The sequence below is a fragment of the Actinia tenebrosa genome, unplaced genomic scaffold (genome assembly GCF_029948245.1).
Source record: "Actinia tenebrosa isolate PJP-AT-01 unplaced genomic scaffold, QUT_ActTen_1.0 PGA_scaffold4__44_contigs__length_22323623, whole genome shotgun sequence".
NCBI classification, from domain to species: domain Eukaryota; kingdom Metazoa; phylum Cnidaria; class Anthozoa; order Actiniaria; family Actiniidae; genus Actinia; species Actinia tenebrosa.
This window is the reverse complement of record NW_028292581.1, coordinates 2,156,302-2,176,779: the sequence shown is the minus strand read 5'-3', so window position 1 is coordinate 2,176,779 and position 20,478 is coordinate 2,156,302. Positions and strand designations below refer to the sequence as shown.

Here is a 20,478-nt window from a genome sequence, read left to right as displayed (position 1 = left end):
TACATACCCTACCCCAGACTAAACCCGGTTAGTCAATAGATTACAATCAATATTTACTAACGTTTTTATTGTTTTGGTGCCGTCAGAAAGTGTTGCCTATTCGCCAGACAAAAACGACCAAATCGTTAACTCTATCCCAGGATAAAACGACCAAATCGTAACCCTATCCCAGACAAAAAGTCAAAAAATGATACCCTACCACAGACCCAAAAGCCGAAAAACCATACCCTATATAGGGCGGCAAATACCCGTATAGCAAATATAGGGGAGTACCCCCCCCCGGGATTTCTTCCCCCTAAAAACTAGACTCAAGTCTTCTGTACTTTACAAAAATCAGTAGAAAACAAACAGTTGTCACAAAGTATTATTGTAGCTATTATAATCCTTGTATGAGTAATAATTTAAAGGTAAAGTGATAAAGACACAAAAAAAAAGGATTTTGTCGCAATTCCCAGTACGGATTTCCTCGATTCAAATTTCGCGCGCATAAACAAGTTGAGGGATTAGATAGTTAAAAACATTAGCGGTTCGAAATGTCCACTGGTTCTTTCCCGTGAGAATAACTACATAATAATTAAAAAGTAATATTTTGTAGTACCATTGATTTATGCGTAAACTATCTTGAAACTTTGTCTAATTTTTTTTTGTTAACTTTTCAACAACTTTTAGTCAATACATTAATCTGGATTTATAACTACAGGCATGTATATAATACATATGTACAATAGAAGTTCATTTTTACAGCCAATAGTCGAAATTAATTGTCATAACGAAGTATTCATTGTCGCGTTATGTTGTGCAGAAGGAACTCAGACAGGCTTGGTGGGACGGTGAAGAACAAGAAATGAATGTGCCGTGCCGTGTTTGTCTGTCATCGTGTCATGTCAAACATGAACAGGCACTTTGCACGCTAGTCGGCTCTGGATGTTGTATTTCTAAGGCCATGCAAAGATGTAGGTCATTACATTACAACAGTGAAGCCAGCCTACAAAATGGCTCGAAGGGGATTTCTAAGGCCATGCAAAGATGTAGGTCATTACATTACAACAGTGAAGCCAGCCTACTAAAGGGCTTAAAGGGATTTTAGAATACATTGTGAGTATTATAACTATATAACTATATTAGCAGCAATTGCAATGGCGTCAAGCAATTTCAGTGCATGCAGTCAAGTACAAAACTTGATAAAAGAAATCGTGGATGATATGAACATTTGCCAATAAATTTTCCAGTTCTGAGTCGAATTTTTCTTCTCTGTCATTAAATCCTCTCATCCAACTACCAATCCGTGAGTATTGATTACTCATTCACCTTGACTCAGTCACCTTCTTGTGTTGAAGCATCGTGCTTGCACTCTCGGGGTGTCATACTCACACAAATATTCTGTTTCTCTCACACACGTTTTACGTCCCGTTCGGTATCATGGCAGCTGCTACGCCCCTGGATACCATGCTCTCTTCATCGCTACCTTTCGCCACAAGTACCCTCTTGCTGAGGTCTGCTGCTGGTTTTTCGAGGTTTATTTGAGGTAGCTTACCATTTCTGCTATCATTCAGAGGAGGAAGTCCACCATTTGGTGCTCCGTCTAGACAATTATAAAGTTCCGTTCAATCTAAGTTGAAAAGGTAGGGTGTGGGATCACTAGAGCTAACCAGCCAAGTAAATACCCGCTCAAGCTGAGCATTTCATAGCGAAGTGATAGGAGTTGACAAGAGTACGATCTGTTATTTAACCTGTGATCAGCCAATGTGTTGGTCTTACAAGACACTCGGGGCCGGAAAAGGATAAGAGGATAAAGGGTATAGAAACACAAGTGTGTCAAAATTTTCAAGAGTAAGTTTCCTTCAAAAATACCTATAACGCATGCATAGCCTATAGCCCGATTGTCTGAGAATATTAATGAAAGAGGAGAGGATAAATGAACAATATAAACGATACAGACACTGCCATGTCGAATAACTAATTAGTTACGCATATTTGTGGACTGAAAAAGGTAACTCGTTGAATTAGAAAAATTGAATAAAAAAAAAATTTAAATTAGAAAAATCTAGTATTAAGCTTCAATGACCTATTTTTAAACGATTAAAAATTATTATTTACTATTATTTACCTGTCTCGTCTTCCTCGTCTTCTTGCATTTCATCCAAGGGTTCTAAGGCTTTGATTTGTCTTTGCTGTTGCACCATGGATAATTCACTGGCTTGCTGGCCTGACGTCATACTCAGGTCCAACTTCCCTCCTTTGTTAAGGCGGTCGCATAGTAGTGCTATGTGTTTCTTTAGTTTACTGGTGTCTTTGGGCATCGCCAACGGCGTGATACCCACTATCAATAAGAATCACAATAATCTTCAGATTACGTGTGGCTGCAGCAAGGAGGTAGTTGTAACAATATCCAACATTATAAGCACCATCATTTATCACTATTTGCGCTGCATAATTAATTGACTTCACGTATGATGTTTTGTTGGAATTATTGCGTAACGTCGTTAGGAGCGTCGGAAGCCGAGTTTTACCTACCCCGCTCCCCTCCCCTCCCCTGGTAGCGGTGGTCTTGATGATCCTTTTTCTCGCTGTTTACCTCATTATCACAACAGTCGCGGATGTCATCCCATGACCTAACTACTGTGACGTGTTAATAATTATGCAGTGAAGATATAGCGAACATGGTGCATTCTGGTCTAGCCTTTTGCTCATCATGCCTTATATGGTGTTGTTTGTACCGAATCTAGACCACAATGCATCCTGTTTATCGAACTCAGAAAATGCCTATCATGATATCAAGAGAATGCTTGTCACAGAATGTAGAAGATTGTTCAGAATGCTGAAAGATGCTAGTATATGATAATACCAACGAGTTTCTATTTTACACCTACCTGCCTGATCTTTAGCACTTTTAGATAAGCAAGTCCTTAGAAGATGAGAGATGGCAGCATCAGTCATTTCTTCCCAGCCCTGAAAATTCAAATAGAAGACTTATTATCCATAACGAAATGGGATAGGATAAAAAAATGTGATGCTGAAGATGGTAATAAAATGGAAGAAAATGAAGTAAGTGCAAAACAAATAGAAATGAAGTGGAATAGGCTGAAATAAGATGGAATGATAATTGAAAAGAAAATGAAATGAAGAGAAAAAAAGAATTCAAGTTACATGTAAGAGCTATATTTATACTTGAACAGTTTGTCTTTGAAGGGTAAATAAGATAAAAGTCAGAGGCAAACAGTTCAACTATTATTATGAATCCTGTCTGCAATTATAATAATTTAAAACAAGCATAGTTACCTGATCTTCTGTCTGAGACACTATAGGTGACATCACTGTCTCTAGAACTTCAAATTCTTTGTCCGACATGTTGGTCCATAATCTAAAAGAACAAGAAAAAATAACCAATTTATTCGCATCGTAGTGCAAATGGAGATATATACAAGAGGTTAACCATATCTGATTTTTGCGGAGAAAGAAAGACAGATTAACCCGGAGAAAAGCCCCACAAGCGAAGGATAGAACCAACGAACGACTCTACTAACATACGACACCAAGCGCCACAGGAATCGAACCCTGATCATATTGGTAAGATGCATTAGCATCGCAGGCCACCCGTGCTTCCCTTGCAAGGTGTGCCATATTTACGGGAAGTTCAACTTAACTTCCTGGAAATCTAAGCTTGATTTGTTAAGGGGCCAACAAAAGAAGGAAGGTGCTAAAGGGAATTTTTCTGATTCGTGAATAGCCCCTTTTTGCAAAAATATATGAAATGACAAATTTTTTCTTGAAAAGTTATTCGCTAACGAAATGAATCGTAATTTTCTAAAATAATTTTTTCGGTGAAATGTGATCCATCCGATCCCCTTTTAAACCATACCCCCAGATATCAAAAATCATGGATAAGTTTCATTTACGTACTTGATGAGGAAGTTAATTAATCGTGTTGCGCAAGATAAAGCAACAGAACACTGCTCTATAGCTCTCTCGCATTCTTCTTCTGCCTCGCTGAGAGCCAGTAACTAAACGAGAAAAACAAACAAACAGTAAAAAGTGTTAAACAAGTGTGTCGTAGTAGATAATTCTATCCCCCTATCACCATAGGTACGAAAGATAGTAGACTGACGTTTCGGACGTTATTCCTTCGTCGGAGTCAATAATGTTAAACGAGGCCTGTGGCACAATATCCTTGTGAAGTTATCTTTTTCATTTCAGTAACTGTGGTCAATCGAATGAGATACTTGGATAGAATTGCACTAACTAAGGTACAACTGCTAATGTTTTCAATAATACCCTTATAGACATATAAACTAATAATATCGTAACAGCCTAAACACATCCATGTCTGCATGCGTGTCCTGGACATAATTGCACTAACCATGGTACAACTGCTAATGTTTTCAATAATACCCTTATAGACATAAACTAATAATATCCTAATAGGCTAAACATATCCCTGTGTGCATACGCGTCCTGGACATAATTGCACTAACTATGGTACAACTGCCAATGTTTTCAATAATACCCTTATAGACATAAACTAATAATATCCTAATAGGCTAAACATATCCCTGTCTGCATGCGTGTCCTGGACAGAATTGCACTAGCTATGGTACGACTGCCAATGTTTTCAATAATACCCTTGTAGACATAAACTAATAATATCCTAATAACCTAAACATATTCCAGTCTGCATGCGCGTCCTGACTGAATAAACGTACTTGTATGTATATGCTTATCGTTTCTATATATTCCAGTCACGATTATCCATGTCCCTCCTAATAGGACGCACGCTTTGCAAATGCTAATAAGAGCTTCAAGCGGTGCCAGTATTATAGCCCATTGAACCGTCCTTTTTTCTTTTTTCTTTTTTTTTTTTTTTTTTTTTTCACGAGGGTAGCACTTAATAGCCAAAACAGGAGGAAAGAGGAAAAAAGAGGAAAACCGGAGAACCCGGAAAACCCTCGAAGCACAGGAGAGAACCAACAAACAACTCTACTCACATGCAACACCGAACCTCGGCGGGGTTAGACAAATTAGATTGATCAAGCGCGCTACAGCAACTCGAAAAAACTTTTATAAACTTTCTTTAATAAAGATAGCGTAGCGTTCTCGTTTGTAGTATACAAAAGTTAATTACACTCAAAGTTGTGTAATACAACACGGCAGTGTCATACCTGTCTGTATGTTCCATCTAATAGAGTGTCAAGGTTTGATAGAGGTGCTGGTGTCTTGTCCTTGAATCTCGTTAATAACCGTCTTTGTATTGAGCGAAACTGCTGTGCTCGCTGTGCTAGTATCTCTCGGTATCGCACCTGGTGTTGTCTTTGCTAGAAGGAATGAAAAATAGGATTTAGCAGTGACATTTCTACAGAGTGGCTCTTCATCCACTGAAATTCCAATTGGAATTTAGAGTTGATTTTTGCGGAGGGAGGAAAGCCAGAGAACCCGGAAAACCCTCGAAGCACAGGAGAGAACCAACAAACAACTCCACTCACATACGACACCGAGCCCAGCGGGACTCGGCGGAACCCGGGTCGCATTGATGAGAGTTGAGCGCTCTCAACGCTACGCCACCCATGCTTCCCAAATAAATAATAATAACAACAGAAAGATGACCGAAAAACGTTTTTAAAACCTTTACCACAGAATGGAATAAAGGCTAAGTTAAATAAAGTTATGTAATAGATGTGGTAATAGATGGAGGAATCATGGGTAATACCAATTTTCTGTTACCCATTTATACAACTGGGTGGAGAGATGCCCCATGAGAGGTACGTGCGCAAGAATATGAGCCTAAGAACAAAGGCTAATTTTCAGATAAAGGAAGCCTAATGATCACCTTTTCAATCTTTACTCCGATGGTCATAAAATGGCAGATTTAGCCAGCTTGGTAAAAAAAACTTTTGGTCTGAAAAAATCTCACCTCGAAATGAGCATCAACCAGCTCGTAGTATTCCTGTAGTGGTAATGGGCCCATGAACGACGCACGGAATGCTACGTTATCCTGATAGAAAAGCCACATAGAATAGGATTTAGTATGATTGGGAAGAAATCTTGCGTCACAATTACGTACACTGGGTATCTTTAATATGCTGCATTCTGATTCTTCAGTACAAACATCATTTGTTCTTCGTGCGTTATACAGTGCTGTCTTTACAGAAGCTAGATCTGCAGAGTGCGCCTTGTTTGTTGTAACTTAGAAAAGACCTACTAAAGTCGATGCTGTTGATTTACATCTAAAATACACCTGAATCATCTCATGATTTACTCACCCTAATCTTTTTGTAGTGTGCTTCAAGTCGTTTCACGAGCTCGTACAACACAAGCCACATTCCCTCAAAGGCGTCACACTGTATGCGATATCGCTCTACATACAAGGAAAAGAATGTCTAAGAATAAAGCATAGAGGGGTCTTGGTACACTATAAGGTATGCACTGACATAAGAAAGGCTTCCCACTGTATTGGTACACTGTACGGTATGCAGTAATGATGAAAAGGTAAATTATACACCGTGAAAAGATGAAAAAACTTACTGACGTTTCGGACGCTAGTCCTTCGTCGGAGTAAAAGAGAAAGAAGTGGTAGAAAGGAGTGTATATATGATAGAATAAGACAAAAGAAACCAATGAGAGCAAGGTAGGCAAGGAAACAAAAACAAACAATCAAAAGACAAAAGAAAAGGTTAGTTGAAAATAAAGCGTTCATTAATCCCGTTGGGACTAAGAGTGCCCAATAGGTGAATAAGCCGCATTTCTTTGGTCTTGCGATAATCATTGTTGCCGTTAAGCAAAGAAAGACCGAAAACAATGAAGTCAGAAAGAGAATGGTTAGCTAGATTAAAATGGCGGGAAACTGGTTTGGTGGGATCGTTATTGCGAATATCATAAAGATGATTGCAAATGCGATCACCAAGACGGCGGCCAGTCTCGCCCACATACAAAAGATTACAGCGGGTACATTTAATACAATATACAACATTCGAAGTGGTACAAACAAAATGGTCAGTGATTTTAACAGTTGATTTAGGACCGACAACAGAAGTGTGAGAGACTATGTGAGGACAAGTATAACAACGTTTACGAGAACAGCGAAAAGTACCAGGTTCTTTGTTAGAGGGAAGAACTCCCTTGACCAAGAAAGAACGGAGATTGCGATCACGTTTATAGGAAAAGAGAGGGCGGTTGTTGAAAATAGCAGAAGTGCGAGTATCAGAGTCAAGCAGAGAAAAGTTGCGGTTAACAATGGGTTTAATGGAAATGTTAATAGGATGATACGTGAGAGTGAAAGGAATGCGGTCATTAGAGGGACGAGTGTGAGGAGTGAGAGCGGTGGTACGATCAATAGTAGAAACTTTACGAATGGCGCGATCAATAACATGAGCAGGATAATTACGCTTAAGGAAGAAGGAACGCATCTCAGAACATTTAACAGAAAAATCAAGATCATCACTACACAAACGACGAAGACGAAGAAATTGCGAGAACGGAATAGCGTTAAGAGTGTGCTTAGGATGAGAAGACGAGTAGAGTAAATAAGAATGAGAGTCAGTAGGTTTGTAATGGACACTAGTGCTAAGACGGTCGTCATTAACACTAAGCAAGATGTCAAGGAAAGTGACTGATGTTTCACTAACCTCCCACGTAAAGTCTAAGGCAGGGTGAAAAGAGTTAACAAAAGAGATGAAAGAATCTAAGTCATTACGCGAACAAGAAGTAGCACCAATACAATCATCAATATACCGCCCAAAAAACTCAGGTTTAGGTCCAGGTCATTCTTATTTACTCTACTCGTCTTCTCATCCTAAGCACACTCTTAACGCTATTCCGTTCTCGCAATTTCTTCGTCTTCGTCGTTTGTGTAGTGATGATCTTGATTTTTCTGTTAAATGTTCTGAGATGCGTTCCTTCTTCCTTAAGCGTAATTATCCTGCTCATGTTATTGATCGCGCCATTCGTAAAGTTTCTACTATTGATCGTACCACCGCTCTCACTCCTCACACTCGTCCCTCTAATGACCGCATTCCTTTCACTCTCACGTATCATCCTATTAACATTTCCATTAAACCCATTGTTAACCGCAACTTTTCTCTGCTTGACTCTGATACTCGCACTTCTGCTATTTTCAACAACCGCCCTCTCTTTTCCTATAAACGTGATCGCAATCTCCGTTCTTTCTTGGTCAAGGGAGTTCTTCCCTCTAACAAAGAACCTGGTACTTTTCGCTGTTCTCGTAAACGTTGTTATACTTGTCCTCACATAGTCTCTCACACTTCTGTTGTCGGTCCTAAATCAACTGTTAAAATCACTGACCATTTTGTTTGTACCACTTCGAATGTTGTATATTGTATTAAATGTACCCGCTGTAATCTTTTGTATGTGGGCGAGACTGGCCGCCGTCTTGGTGATCGCATTTGCAATCATCTTTATGATATTCGCAATAACGATCCCACCAAACCAGTTTCCCGCCATTTTAATCTAGCTAACCATTCTCTTTCTGACTTCATTGTTTTCGGTCTTTCTTTGCTTAACGGCAACAATGATTATCGCAAGACCAAAGAAATGCGGCTTATTCACCTATTGGGCACTCTTAGTCCCAACGGGATTAATGAACGCTTTATTTTCAACTAACCTTTTCTTTTGTCTTTTGATTGTTTGTTTTTGTTTCCTTGCCTACCTTGCTCTCATTGGTTTCTTTTGTCTTATTCTATCATATATACACTCCTTTCTACCACTTCTTTCTCTTTTACTCCGACGAAGGACTAGCGTCCGAAACGTCAGTAAGTTTTTTCATCTTTTCACGGTGTATAATTTACCTTTTCATCATTACTGTTTCATTAGAAACACCGACGCAGCTCACACTAGTTTTTAGCTAGTTATATCTTTGTACGGTATGCAGTGACATAGGAATGGCTTCCCACTGTATAAGTACACTGTACGGTATGCAGTGACATAGGAATGGCTTCCCACTGTATAAGTACACTGTACGGTATGCAGTGACATATACGGTATGCAGTGACATAGGAATGGCTTCCCGCTGTATAAGTACACTGTACTGTATGCAGCGACATAGGAATGGCTTCCCACTGAATAAGTACACTGTACGGTATGCAGTGACATATACGGTATGCAGTGACATAGGAATGGCTTCACACTGTCTTGCAAGATTCATCCAACCACAACGGATAACTACGATAACGGTAGGATACGGTACGGCTACAGTCAGCTACGAATTTGCCTTACAGCAGTTTTCGTATGATTGTGAAAAGCTCAATGCCGTATGCGTGCCTTGCCACGATTGTGTTGTTTTCTAGAATTTTGATTGGCTGATTGTTTTCTCGCTTGTGATTGGTCTGGCAGTGCCGTGACCTTGGCGTGACCATATGATTGGATGCAGAGCAAATTTTCGAGCAATGCGATTGGTCTGGTGTATGCCTTGCCGTGTCACGGCCGTGTTTATGCCACGAGCTTTTCACAGTGTCATACGAAGACTACTCTATCGTTACAGCTAGTAACAGTACTCACGTGATGTCTTGGATGCTAGTATAGTGACTGTAGGTCCACCATTGTACTGCATGGCTAGAGCAGACAAAGGAATAACTGCATCGTCGACCATTTCTAGAGGAAACAAAATGCCAGTCACTTCTACATACTACTACTTCAAATAGAATAGCTTCTCATCGTTTTCGTATATAATGTGTAGTTATGGTGAGAATACGTTAAGTATACTGTATTCCCCGACGACATGAAATATTTTATTCATTCATTGATTGATTCCTTGCCAATTGATTGATTGATTCGTCAGTCGGTCATTTATTTATTTATTATATACGATAGAACACGACAAACCTTACACTCCACATTATTAACCCCCCTCCTCCCGTAAAATTGATGGCCCATCCCGTAGTTAACATTCATGGATTATCTTTATCACAGTAAATTGAGTTCTATTCAGCGTCTTTACCTACCAGGGAATAGCTCTGCCAAGTTAACTGGAGCCTTGTTTGTTTCAATAGTAAGCTGAATAATAACAACAAAAAGAGTTACCCATTCAATCTGTTTGATGACTCAGTTGTCTCAGCTGTTTGTTACTAGCTCCTCAGCGCCTTTTCTCTCCCTCCTTCACCTTCTTACTTTCGCCTTCGTTTGTTCATTCGATCATTCTTTCGCTTTCGTTTGTTCATTCTTTTTTTCGATGGTTGTCCTTTGTTTACATACCTTGTAAGTGGCATTCTTCACTGGCTGGGCACCCTTACAGACCAGATTCAAAGGCAGCTCCACTTTATGCTGTGCCACACGAGGGGCATCTATAATGAGAAAGCAATTGAATTCAATCCTGTTTTAATAACAATACTGAGAGACCGCATAGAGCCATTCACGATCATCCTACTTGTTTGTTTGTTTTTTGAAATATCTGTAAAGTAACGACGTCGTGTTTACAACTACTGTGCAGATTATTAAAAGTTTTATATACTATTAATTGATACCTGAACTGGTTAAATAAGTAGCGGTGATGTGGGCATCAAGATTCGATGGAATCATTCCTCCACGGGAATAGAACGCCACCTCTGCCACGACAGGCTCATTTCGATCACCTAAAATATACAAAAATATAAGAAATAAACTGAGATTTCATTCAAATGTACGATAATATGCTGGTTAAAATAATAAGAGATTTTTTCCCCATTTGCTTAGTCGTAGATCTCAAACTAGACTGCGAGCTAAGTCCCTCTATTTCCCTTGGTCACTGTCCATCTGTCTGTCTGCCAGCCCCCTCCCCCAGGGACTTTTGACTCGTAACCAATCTTCCTCGACCAATCGACACGGACAGACAGACGGACAGTGACCAAGGAAAATAGAGGGACTTAGCTCGCAGTCTAATCTCAAACATATCACCCTAAGCGAATAACGGTATACTATATGCGCAAGAGGCATTATTGTTAAAACTTTTCCGTTCAGGCATTACTTACCAATAATAGGAAACACAATCGATGATCTGTTACACATGATTGGCGCACTGGCGTTAATGCTTAAAACAACATTTTCTATTGGTCTAAGGGCTAGAGACTCCAGCATGATCTAGATATTACAAGAAGTGGGTATAACATATATAAGTTAAACAGTGCAGGTTAGATGTGTTTATGTAATTTTTTCCTAGAGTAAGTGGTATATGGTCATTGGCCAACGCACGTTTTATAACTTCGTTACAGACAGTACAGAAATGACTTCACTTATTTTTTACTGTTTCTTTGTTAGTTCGTTTTGAATCAACTCTGCTTCACACGAGATTTCTTTACTCTTCTCTCTGGTTCTTTAAACAATAGACCTCCTCGGCTTGGGCGTAATGTGAATGCGAATGGACTGGCCTTCGGTTGGCTGGATCGTACGGAACGTAGACGTTTTTTTTTGCGCCGAATTTGCAGCTTTTATCCTAATATTTTTATTTTATTATAGATAACTACTGATTCTATACCAAAATTCTGCAAAAAAATGCAACAAGACGCTCTTGGAGCGTGCAAAACGTTGCCCAATGTGCTGGGACGCTGGAGCTTATTTAACACCTAATTTTTGTTATGTACCGCTATCTGGGAGGAGGGGGTACTTTAGAACATTTCAGGTGTAATTTTCTTTCAGAACTCGCGAACTATTTTTTTTTCTCACATCAAAATTATAAACGTTTGATTATTGATCTGTTAACATCTTAGTGAGCGAGTGAGCGGGTGACACATTTGCATATTCAGACCCCTCGCAATAACTTGTTTCTACGCTTCACGCATCCACGAGTTAAACAGGCATCATTAGCATTAATTCAGCTGAATTTCAAAGTGTTAGAAGATGGAGTGAAAACTGGCATCAGTTGCGTACCGTGATAGTAATTGAAGGACAGCTATCTTCATCCGCCTCATCAACCATAGATTGCTGTGAAACACAAACAAAAGGGCTTATTTGTAACTAACATAACTATGGTTACAGTAAAGCAAGGTAAGGCAAGGGATGACTACAAATATATAAAGGCAAGAACGACTGTCTTTATCTCGGCGTGTTTTTTTGTTCTTTTTCCAGGTAAAATAAGGAGTGCATCAAACAAGGAGAGGATTTTGCATGAGTAGAAAAATGCAAGAAATTCCTCACTTCCTTTCATAGTTTACTGATTTACTCCAAAGGCAGGTCTGCCCTGGTAGCCGCAGCCATACCATATTTGCTGTCACCCTATCTAAATGTTTTTGACTAGGAGAATCAGGTGTCTTACCATGTACTGCATGTTCTTACCACTCAATTTTTTCATAGCTAGAGAAAAGTCAAAAGGTTAAAGTTTGGTTTAATACAACTAAGATGAGCGTGTGGTACTTACTGATACTTTATCTAATGTTAACGGTACTTGAACTCGAATCAGAAGGTCTTCTTTTTGCTGTGTGCGAGGAAGTATCTCTGGGGAAAATAAGAAGAAGTTGAATATGATAAAAATTTATGTTCTATTTCTAAGTAACATATTTTTGTAGCAAATACAGTCAACTCTCGCCTTAAGGACACCCCAATATCATGGACACCTCCCTATTACGGGCAGGAGAAAAATCCCCGACAAAAATACTGACAAAGAAATGACCGTAAATAATTTTCGCTATTGCGGGCGCTCTCTATTACGAACATGAAGTGACGGTCCCGAGGGTGTTCGCTGTAACGAGAGTTGGCTGTATATGGATTGGTACCTGAACTAATTGTAGATTCTCTGATGACTTTCTGTAAATCTCTCATTTCACTGTCTGCTTCCTAAATAGGATCCAAAAGACAAATAGTGAATAAAAGCAAAAAGTCAAATAAAGAAGCAATAGACAAGTAAAAGTGCATAGTAGGATCCAGAAACTGTAGCAGTAGTAGAAGCATAATAGCAGTGATAAGAAAAGCAATGAATATGGATACAACTCATACAAATCTTATTCTCAAGAGTACGACACAATATGGTCTGAAATGGGAAAACATTATGCCCAAGGTAAAGAGATCAATTGAATTCTTTCTCATGTAAAACAATTGTATTGTTCCTGCCAAAACATCAGTCTATATATGATCCTTACCTCATAGTTAATATCTCTAGCTTCAGGTGCAGGTGTTACCATCATGGATGGATCTGTGCCTAAGTAGGAGCACTGCAGAAAACCTACCTCATCTAAGGTTACTATAACCCCTTCAATGTTTCTAATAGAAAAAAGGAAAATTATTTAATTAACCACTTTCAATAAGGACAAGGGATGCTGCAATTTCTAGAAAATACTTACGGAAATTTTGCTACTTTCACAGCCACAGGGATGTGTGGTAACTGTGCTGCCCATGAAAGTGTTACATCTTGGTATACTAACAAAGATTTTGTATGGGTCCCTACCAACATGCTAACAGATCCTTCTTTCACTGTCAATTAAGAAAAGAAACACATTGTGAGGAATAGAATTTTCCTTTCTCAAAACCCATTTCCCATTCCTTGGAAATTTCGACTACCCACATAAACAACTGCAAGGTATGAACCCCCTTCCCCCTACCCACATACACAATTGCAAGGTATGAACCTCCTTCCCCCTACCAACATACACGAATGCAAGGTATGAACCCCCTTCCCCCTACCCACATACACAATTGCAAGGTATGAACCCCCTTCCCCCTACCAACATACACGAATGCAAGGTATGAACCCCCTTCCCCCTACCCACATACACTAATGCAAGGTATGAACCCCCTTCCCCCTACCAACATACACGAATGCAAGGTATGAACCCCCTTCCCCCTACCAACATAAACAACTGCAAGGTATGAACCCCCTTCCCCCTACCCACATACACGAATGCAAGGTATGAACCCCCTTCCCTCTACCCACATACACAACTGCAAGGTATGAATTCCCTTCCCCCTACCCACATACACGAATGCAAGGTATGAACCCTCTTCCCTCTACCCACATACACGAATGCAAGGTATGAACCCCCTTCCCCCTACCCACATACACAACTGCAAGGTATGAACCCCCTTCCCCCTACCCACATACACGAATGCAAGGTATGAACCCTCTTCCCTCTACCCACATACACAACTGCAAGGTATGAATTCCCTTCCCCCTACCCACATACACGAATGCAAGGTATGAACCCTCTTCCCTCTACCCACATACACAACTGCAAGGTATGAAACCCCTTCCCCCTACCTACATACACAACTGCAAGGTATGAACCCCCTTCCTCCTGGTCCTGATAACCCGCTTCCATAAAAAAGGTATATTACAGAAACCAGTAGCAGAGCAAATTCGCTGTATAAGGGGGACACAGTGGTGCCACATCATGATAGAGATTCAATGATGCCTGGGAGCCAAAGCCAGCAGAATGCCCCCGGGTCAATGAGACCATTGGTGCACCCAAAGCACACCATAAAGATTGGTAACTGGAACGTACCTACACTATACAGTAGTGGCAACATTGCCCAGGCAGCAAGGGAAATGAGGTATTGAGAGGTATTGAAGGGAGAGAGGCAGGCTTGAGTTCATGGGACAAGTTGCGGAATGTGGCAGCTGACAGGGAAAGATGGAAGAGCTCTGTGAAGGCCCTATCTGCCATTTAGGCAAAACTCCAAATAAAAAAATTGTCTGTCAATTATTGCAAGGTATGAATATTTTCTGAAGCCCAAATAAATTCAGAATGTGAAAAGTATGGTTTCTGATTCAAGCCTTGTGAAGTTTCTTACACAGACACCCCCTCCCCAAACACTGACAACCCCTTCCCAAACACTGACACCCTCCAACACTGACAACCCCTCCCCAAACACTGATACCCCCTTCTCAACACCATTCCTTAAGGAAGTCCTCTGAGAATATTCTTCGGCATCAAGAGTAGCTGAAGTATCTTTGTTTATGGAATACCATAACTTAGCATATCTGCTATTTCAAATACATGTACCTGATTCATAAGCCACAAATGAGCTAGGGTTGAACTCAAGTTTCTTCATAAATCTGATTGTACCATCATCTTTGAGGCAAAATAAAGATCTTTCCCCTGTAGCAAAGATTATAAAAGATATATAGATTACAGTTATTTTGATGCCATTGGGTGTGATAGAAAAAAAGGCAGCAATCATTTGACGTAACATAATATATCTATAGGCACATTGTTCCCAGTCAGAACAAGACAACTTCTTGGGCTGCCTGTGGTATGCCTTAAACAAAGCACAGGGATCCTAAAGTTTTTTGGGGGGGTTCACTTTGGCTAAATTCAAACATTATGATGGCACTAGTACAGTTAGGGGCCCAAGGACGACCGAGCATCCTAAATAATGAAGAGGGGGGGGGGAAAATCCCAATGTACCAGACAAGTATGCAGCCCTTCATAAAAGGCTAAAAGTGCCCCCCCCCACCCCAACCCCTTCCTTATCCTCTGCAATCCTTGGACTCAATGCAAAACTTGTTCATGATGTAACATAAATATGCAGATAAATAAATTGTTGCTATAAAAAGTATAATAGTACATTACCTAAAACAACAATAGATAATGGAGTAGTTTGACTACCAAAGACCTGCATGTCTATAGTATTTTCACCAATATTAGTGCTCCAGTCAACCTAAAAGACATTTAAAATAGCTAATCAACAGTCATGTCATACAGTCAAATACAAAAAACAAATTTACACATATTCAAGGCTGCAAATAACAGCTGGACATCCGACAAAACTGGGACTTGTCTGTTCAAATCTTTGCCTTGCTGATCATTTTGACAAGTAATGGTTAGCCAGAAATGAGCTACTGTATAATATTATTAAGCTAAAACTAATTTGGCATGTGATCATGACCAGCATTTGATTGGTCATATTTGTATAAATATTACTTGTGAATGTTACTTCCCTACTGTATACACCAAATCAAAATATGGCCACCAATTTGAATAACTATTTTTTTGGACTGACTAGCGACTAACTAGCCTTGCGTTTACATGGAAACATAAAAGCGTTTTCACATGTATAAGAGGCTAGTCAGTCACTAGTCAGTGCAGACCAATAGCTATTCAAATTAGTCACCATACTACGTACTGTTAATTTTTTTCCTGACAACTTTTTATTGCCAATATCTTCTTTATTATTAGCATCTGTTGCCACAGCTAGGGTCTGGTATCTGAAGAAAAAAGAAAGAAAAATTCACTAAAGATTCAAACAATAAAAAGTGATTAATAAAAGGGCAATTTAACTGTAATGCTTAAAAAGCTTTCAAAGCTAAAATGAAAATTGCATTTTTCTTACTTGTAAGAGTCTACTGTTCTTGATGAGGTACATAATGCAAACGAGTCTGTTTTGGCAACATATGCAAGTGGACCAGGAAGTAAAAAACTAGGGATAAAACGACTAAAACCAAAGCTTTCTTGTTCAAAAAATGACAACACTCCATCCAAGGACTGTACACAGATGAAGTCTTTGCCTAAAATAAATGATTCAGAATGAATAAACTGTTTGCATGGTGGTGTCATTTGACTCCCACTACCAAAATGCTTTCACAAATTTTCTTTTTTATTGAAATTTGTATTTCCTCATAAGAATAGTAAGACAATTAGTGCTAATTACTGAACAAAAGAAAGTGTCCAAGGGAGTTTGGTAGTGGTAGTATAATGATGCCATAATGCAAGTGACGTATTAATGTCAGTTTCACTGCTTGACTCAGAACTCTGAATGATTTGTTCAAAGGTATGCACTGTATTTTACAGTACAGACATACTGAGTTAACCAATCACAATCTTTAGTGAAAACTGTAACCAATCTAGAGAAAGAAGAATCCATAGCAAATCACAATCTTTTATTTCCATGGCTGTTGATCATTGATTGACAGACATAATTACTGTTGTTTGCTTCTGCTTCCAATATTAAAAATTCAAAAATTTAAAAAATGTAAAAAATTTGTGAATAGTTCCAGTTACTGTGTTTGCACTATAATTAATATTATCAAATACTATTTACCTTTCACACCACCAAATGGTCCATATGTCATATTAAAAGCACTTCTTTCTAAAATGTGTTCATAGACCATGTTTAGGGAATAATGGGTACCATGTTCTACAGCTCCAGAAACAGCTGAAATATAAAGTATGACAAATGAGATAAAATGCTTACATTTATATATGCTTTACAGCACAACGCACAAAAGTATGACCACATTTAATGTATTTGCATTATCAATGCACTGGCTTTTTCCTGCCAAATGAGCTTTTGCATGCCTTATTGAGTAAAACTAGCCAGCTCTGTGTCAAAATGCGTTGGTTTAACATACAGAACCTGTGTATAGAAATATACGCATTTATTAAATGTGGTCATTTAATAGTAATAATTTAGCTGTAAACATTTTAAAGGACATTGCAATTAGTTTACTATATTCTTTGTCCTTTCTCCTTTTTGCTTTCTGTGAATAATATGCATAACATATAAAGAGTCGTAGTCGTTTGTAAAAAATGAAAAATGAATGAATAAAAACACTTTTCTAATTGATAACAATATGGGTAAAAGGTAATGATCATAAAAACAAAAACAAATTCCTATGTTTTTGTAGAGTGTGATCATTTGGTTAAGTTGTATTAATTTCAAAAAGACTGTTGCCTGTGGCGACTAACATTTCAACTGACAAAAGTCATCTTCAGAGACAAGTGAAAAAACAAATACAATTATAATTTTTATAATAAAAGTACTTATAAATTATGGTAATAATATAAGTAGTGTTAATTTTTCCGGAATGCTAGTACAAATAAGTGGAATAATTATTGTACTGAATGTATGGAAATATCATGCATTTACAGATAGTGGTACATGATACTCTCTTCCTTATTATATCCAATAAAGATACCAATTGAATTGTACTCTGGAATCATTTGTAAAGTGAGGAAAGCTGGAGAACTGACAGACAAGCCTTTAAAGCAGAGAGTGAAACTAATTATGAGAAAAGAAAGTCTGATATATAACACTTCCTTAATTCTTCATATCCCCACATCAACCCTTCTCCCAACTATGAATTAATAATTCCTTATACATATCCACTTTACATAAGAAAGCACTTTCTTTTCAAGATAATAAAAGATGGATTGGAATAATGAAAAAGGCTAAGTGAAGAATTATCCTACTCCTCTATAGAATGAGATAGAACTAGTATTCATCCTCCCTTACCTCTAGCAATATTGTATTATAAAAACATTTAAAATGTATTGCTCATGATTGAAGGGATATTTTCAGTGTTTGATTAAAAAACATTGGTTTCCGTACAACTTGATTGGCTTGATATGGTTCTTGATGACATAGCTAAACCTTCTCAGGAGGCAGTAGCTACAAAAAGGACACTGCATAGTACTGTACATCACTCAGAATGTACAGTATGGTGGTATATGCCAAAGGGAAAAGGAGATTATTCCTTCTGGAACTACACATTGATAAGCAAGGTGTAATAAAACAAATTTATCATGTATATTGGAAAAGCCTCTTACATGAAATAGCATAGACTGCTAGTTTTCTAGGATGGAGTACTGCTAGTTGGATCTTATCTGAGCCCCTGAAAAGAAGAACCACACATAAACAAATATATTAAGCTCAAAGATAAAATCAAGCAATCAAAAAATAATGCTAGACAACATCTGGCCAGCTTGAGGATGTCCTGTATCTCATTACCAGCTTACGATAACAGTCTGCCTTTCATGCTTGATGATTATCCAATATGTACTTTTCTAATTCAAAAAGTATTTCCCATTCCATGACATTATTGAACAATATTGAACAGTAAAACTGTCCACCTATCACTCAGGTATAGTATTTTATTGGTTTGGCTAACACTTTAATTGAAAGCAAGCAAATGAATAGGAAGTCTGAAGTGAATGGTTTCAGTTTTCCGATAATTTTCATTTACAGGGAGTTCTGGAGGAATGAAATGGGTATGACATTTGCTTACCATGCACTGGAAAAGGGGATTTGATGAACTGGGAATGGAATATAGAGCAATGGGAAAGGGAAATAGATCAGCCATATTATAGAAGGCAAAGTTTAAGCTCATAACATACAATGTAAAAAAGAATTAACTATAAAATTGAGCATCTTATGAGGATCTGTATGGAAAAATGCACTGGGTGGAAGAGTTTTGATATCCATACAGAATATTTGATTTTATACTTGATGCTATTTCTCCTATATTGACATTATGAGTTGAAACTCTGCCTCCTTACTAATATCCTGGTGCTCTTATCATTTCTGGCATCTATTTTGACACAACTGTTCATTTTATGGAGGTATAGTCATGTGACTTAAATGTTGTCCTTTGAGAAAATGGGAATGGGATTCATCTTTTCTAGCATCTTTAAAAAATGCATTTGTTATAAACTCTGAAAAAATCTAACAAAAAAGTCAGGAAAGTGTCTTGAATTTCTTGTTCACCATTTTGGGATTTCTGTGAAAGCTTTTGGATGAGAAATGGGATTGGCCTTTCTCCCATTCTAGTTCAATATACAATCTCCATTGGGACCAAAAAGGGGTCGTTTACAATGAAGGAAGATTTTCCTTATTCTCTACAGATAAAATACCCATCTATCCCCGCTTGTTTACTACGTCATTAAGAGGTTTAACGCATATATGATAAAATTAGCAATATATACTTACGAGATAAACTTCCCAGACTCAACTTGTAATATCGCTTGTTGTAGTTGTATTTCTAACATAAGATCCTCTGCCTTGAATTGTGCCTCTTTGGGATTATAAATTCGTAAAATACCATGATAGCTCCCAACGATAACTTTGTCTATAACAGATATAACAGGCGTTCATAAAAATTGATAATACGCTTATCGCGACATGGAAAATCGAGAGCTTCGACCATAACAAATGGAAGTGGCTTCGTTTCAAAAGAAAGTTTTAGTGAAATAGGTCGAATATTTTGGACAACGAATTACAGTATTCAATTGTGACTTTTCTGGTGTTACATCTACATTATGAGACTTCAAGCCAAATATCATAAATATAAATTTATAGTACTTGCCGAGCTACCGCAAAAGATTGGTGACCTTGACGACCAGAGTCAAGCAAAAAATACACCACTGGACACCGCAAAAACAGAATTACAGAGTTCAAAATAATGCTAACAATATCCAACCAACACATTTAACTGTACATAATGAGAGTCCCAAAATATGAGAAAGAATAAAAGATGAAGAAAAAAGAGAGAGAAATGAGATTTATGGCAATGAAAGCTGTACAAAATTCACGAAAATTAGTTCAGTGTCTGGCTGTCGAAACACCAGAGTTATTCGGAGTTCGCGAACTGTTTTAACAACACAATTTAACTGCAAACTTTTAATACCTGAATACGTGGCGTTGTTATCTATATTTGAGACGGACATACATCCTGTATCGAATTCTTCGTTGCTACCACAGAAAGTAGACCACCAATCTCGCGCTTTGAACAGCGACATCTTGGATTTTGTCGAGATTGTCTTCAAATTTGTCGCGCTTTCTTCGCGCTCTTCC

General features: G+C 38.3%; 1 protein-coding gene across 1 annotated transcript; it reads right to left on the bottom strand.

Annotated features, from left to right (window-relative positions):
* Positions 1-48: 48 nt before the first annotated feature.
* On the bottom strand, positions 49-20,463 carry LOC116290047 (protein PTHB1). The gene is made up of 26 exons (XM_031697021.2): positions 20,312-20,463; positions 19,615-19,753; positions 18,456-18,520; positions 16,948-17,061; positions 16,240-16,414; positions 16,033-16,114; positions 15,480-15,567; positions 14,910-15,005; positions 13,251-13,380; positions 13,050-13,170; positions 12,687-12,747; positions 12,332-12,408; positions 11,845-11,898; positions 10,950-11,058; positions 10,467-10,574; positions 10,198-10,286; positions 9,948-9,999; positions 9,505-9,597; positions 6,255-6,349; positions 5,906-5,986; positions 5,157-5,309; positions 3,901-4,001; positions 3,280-3,361; positions 2,871-2,949; positions 2,108-2,320; positions 49-1,582 (listed from the first exon to the last, which is right to left on the bottom strand). Exons 1-26 carry the CDS (start codon positions 20,421-20,423, stop codon positions 1,401-1,403), a joined length of 2,751 nt encoding a protein of 916 aa, XP_031552881.1. The 5' UTR covers positions 20,424-20,463; the 3' UTR covers positions 49-1,400.
* Between the last annotated feature and the right edge of the window lie 15 nt (positions 20,464-20,478).

Coding starts and splice junctions, on each gene's coding strand:
- LOC116290047 (XM_031697021.2), bottom strand. CDS start 20,423: ATGTCGCTGTTCAAAGCGCGAGATTGGTGGTCTACTTTCTGTGGTAGC. Junction 18,521..19,614: donor GAGTCTGGGAAGTTTATCTC/GTAAGTATATAT, acceptor TCTTCTTTTCAG/GGGCTCAGATAAGATCCAAC. Junction 10,000..10,197: donor TGAAGAATGCCACTTACAAG/GTATGTAAACAA, acceptor GTTATTATTCAG/CTTACTATTGAAACAAACAA.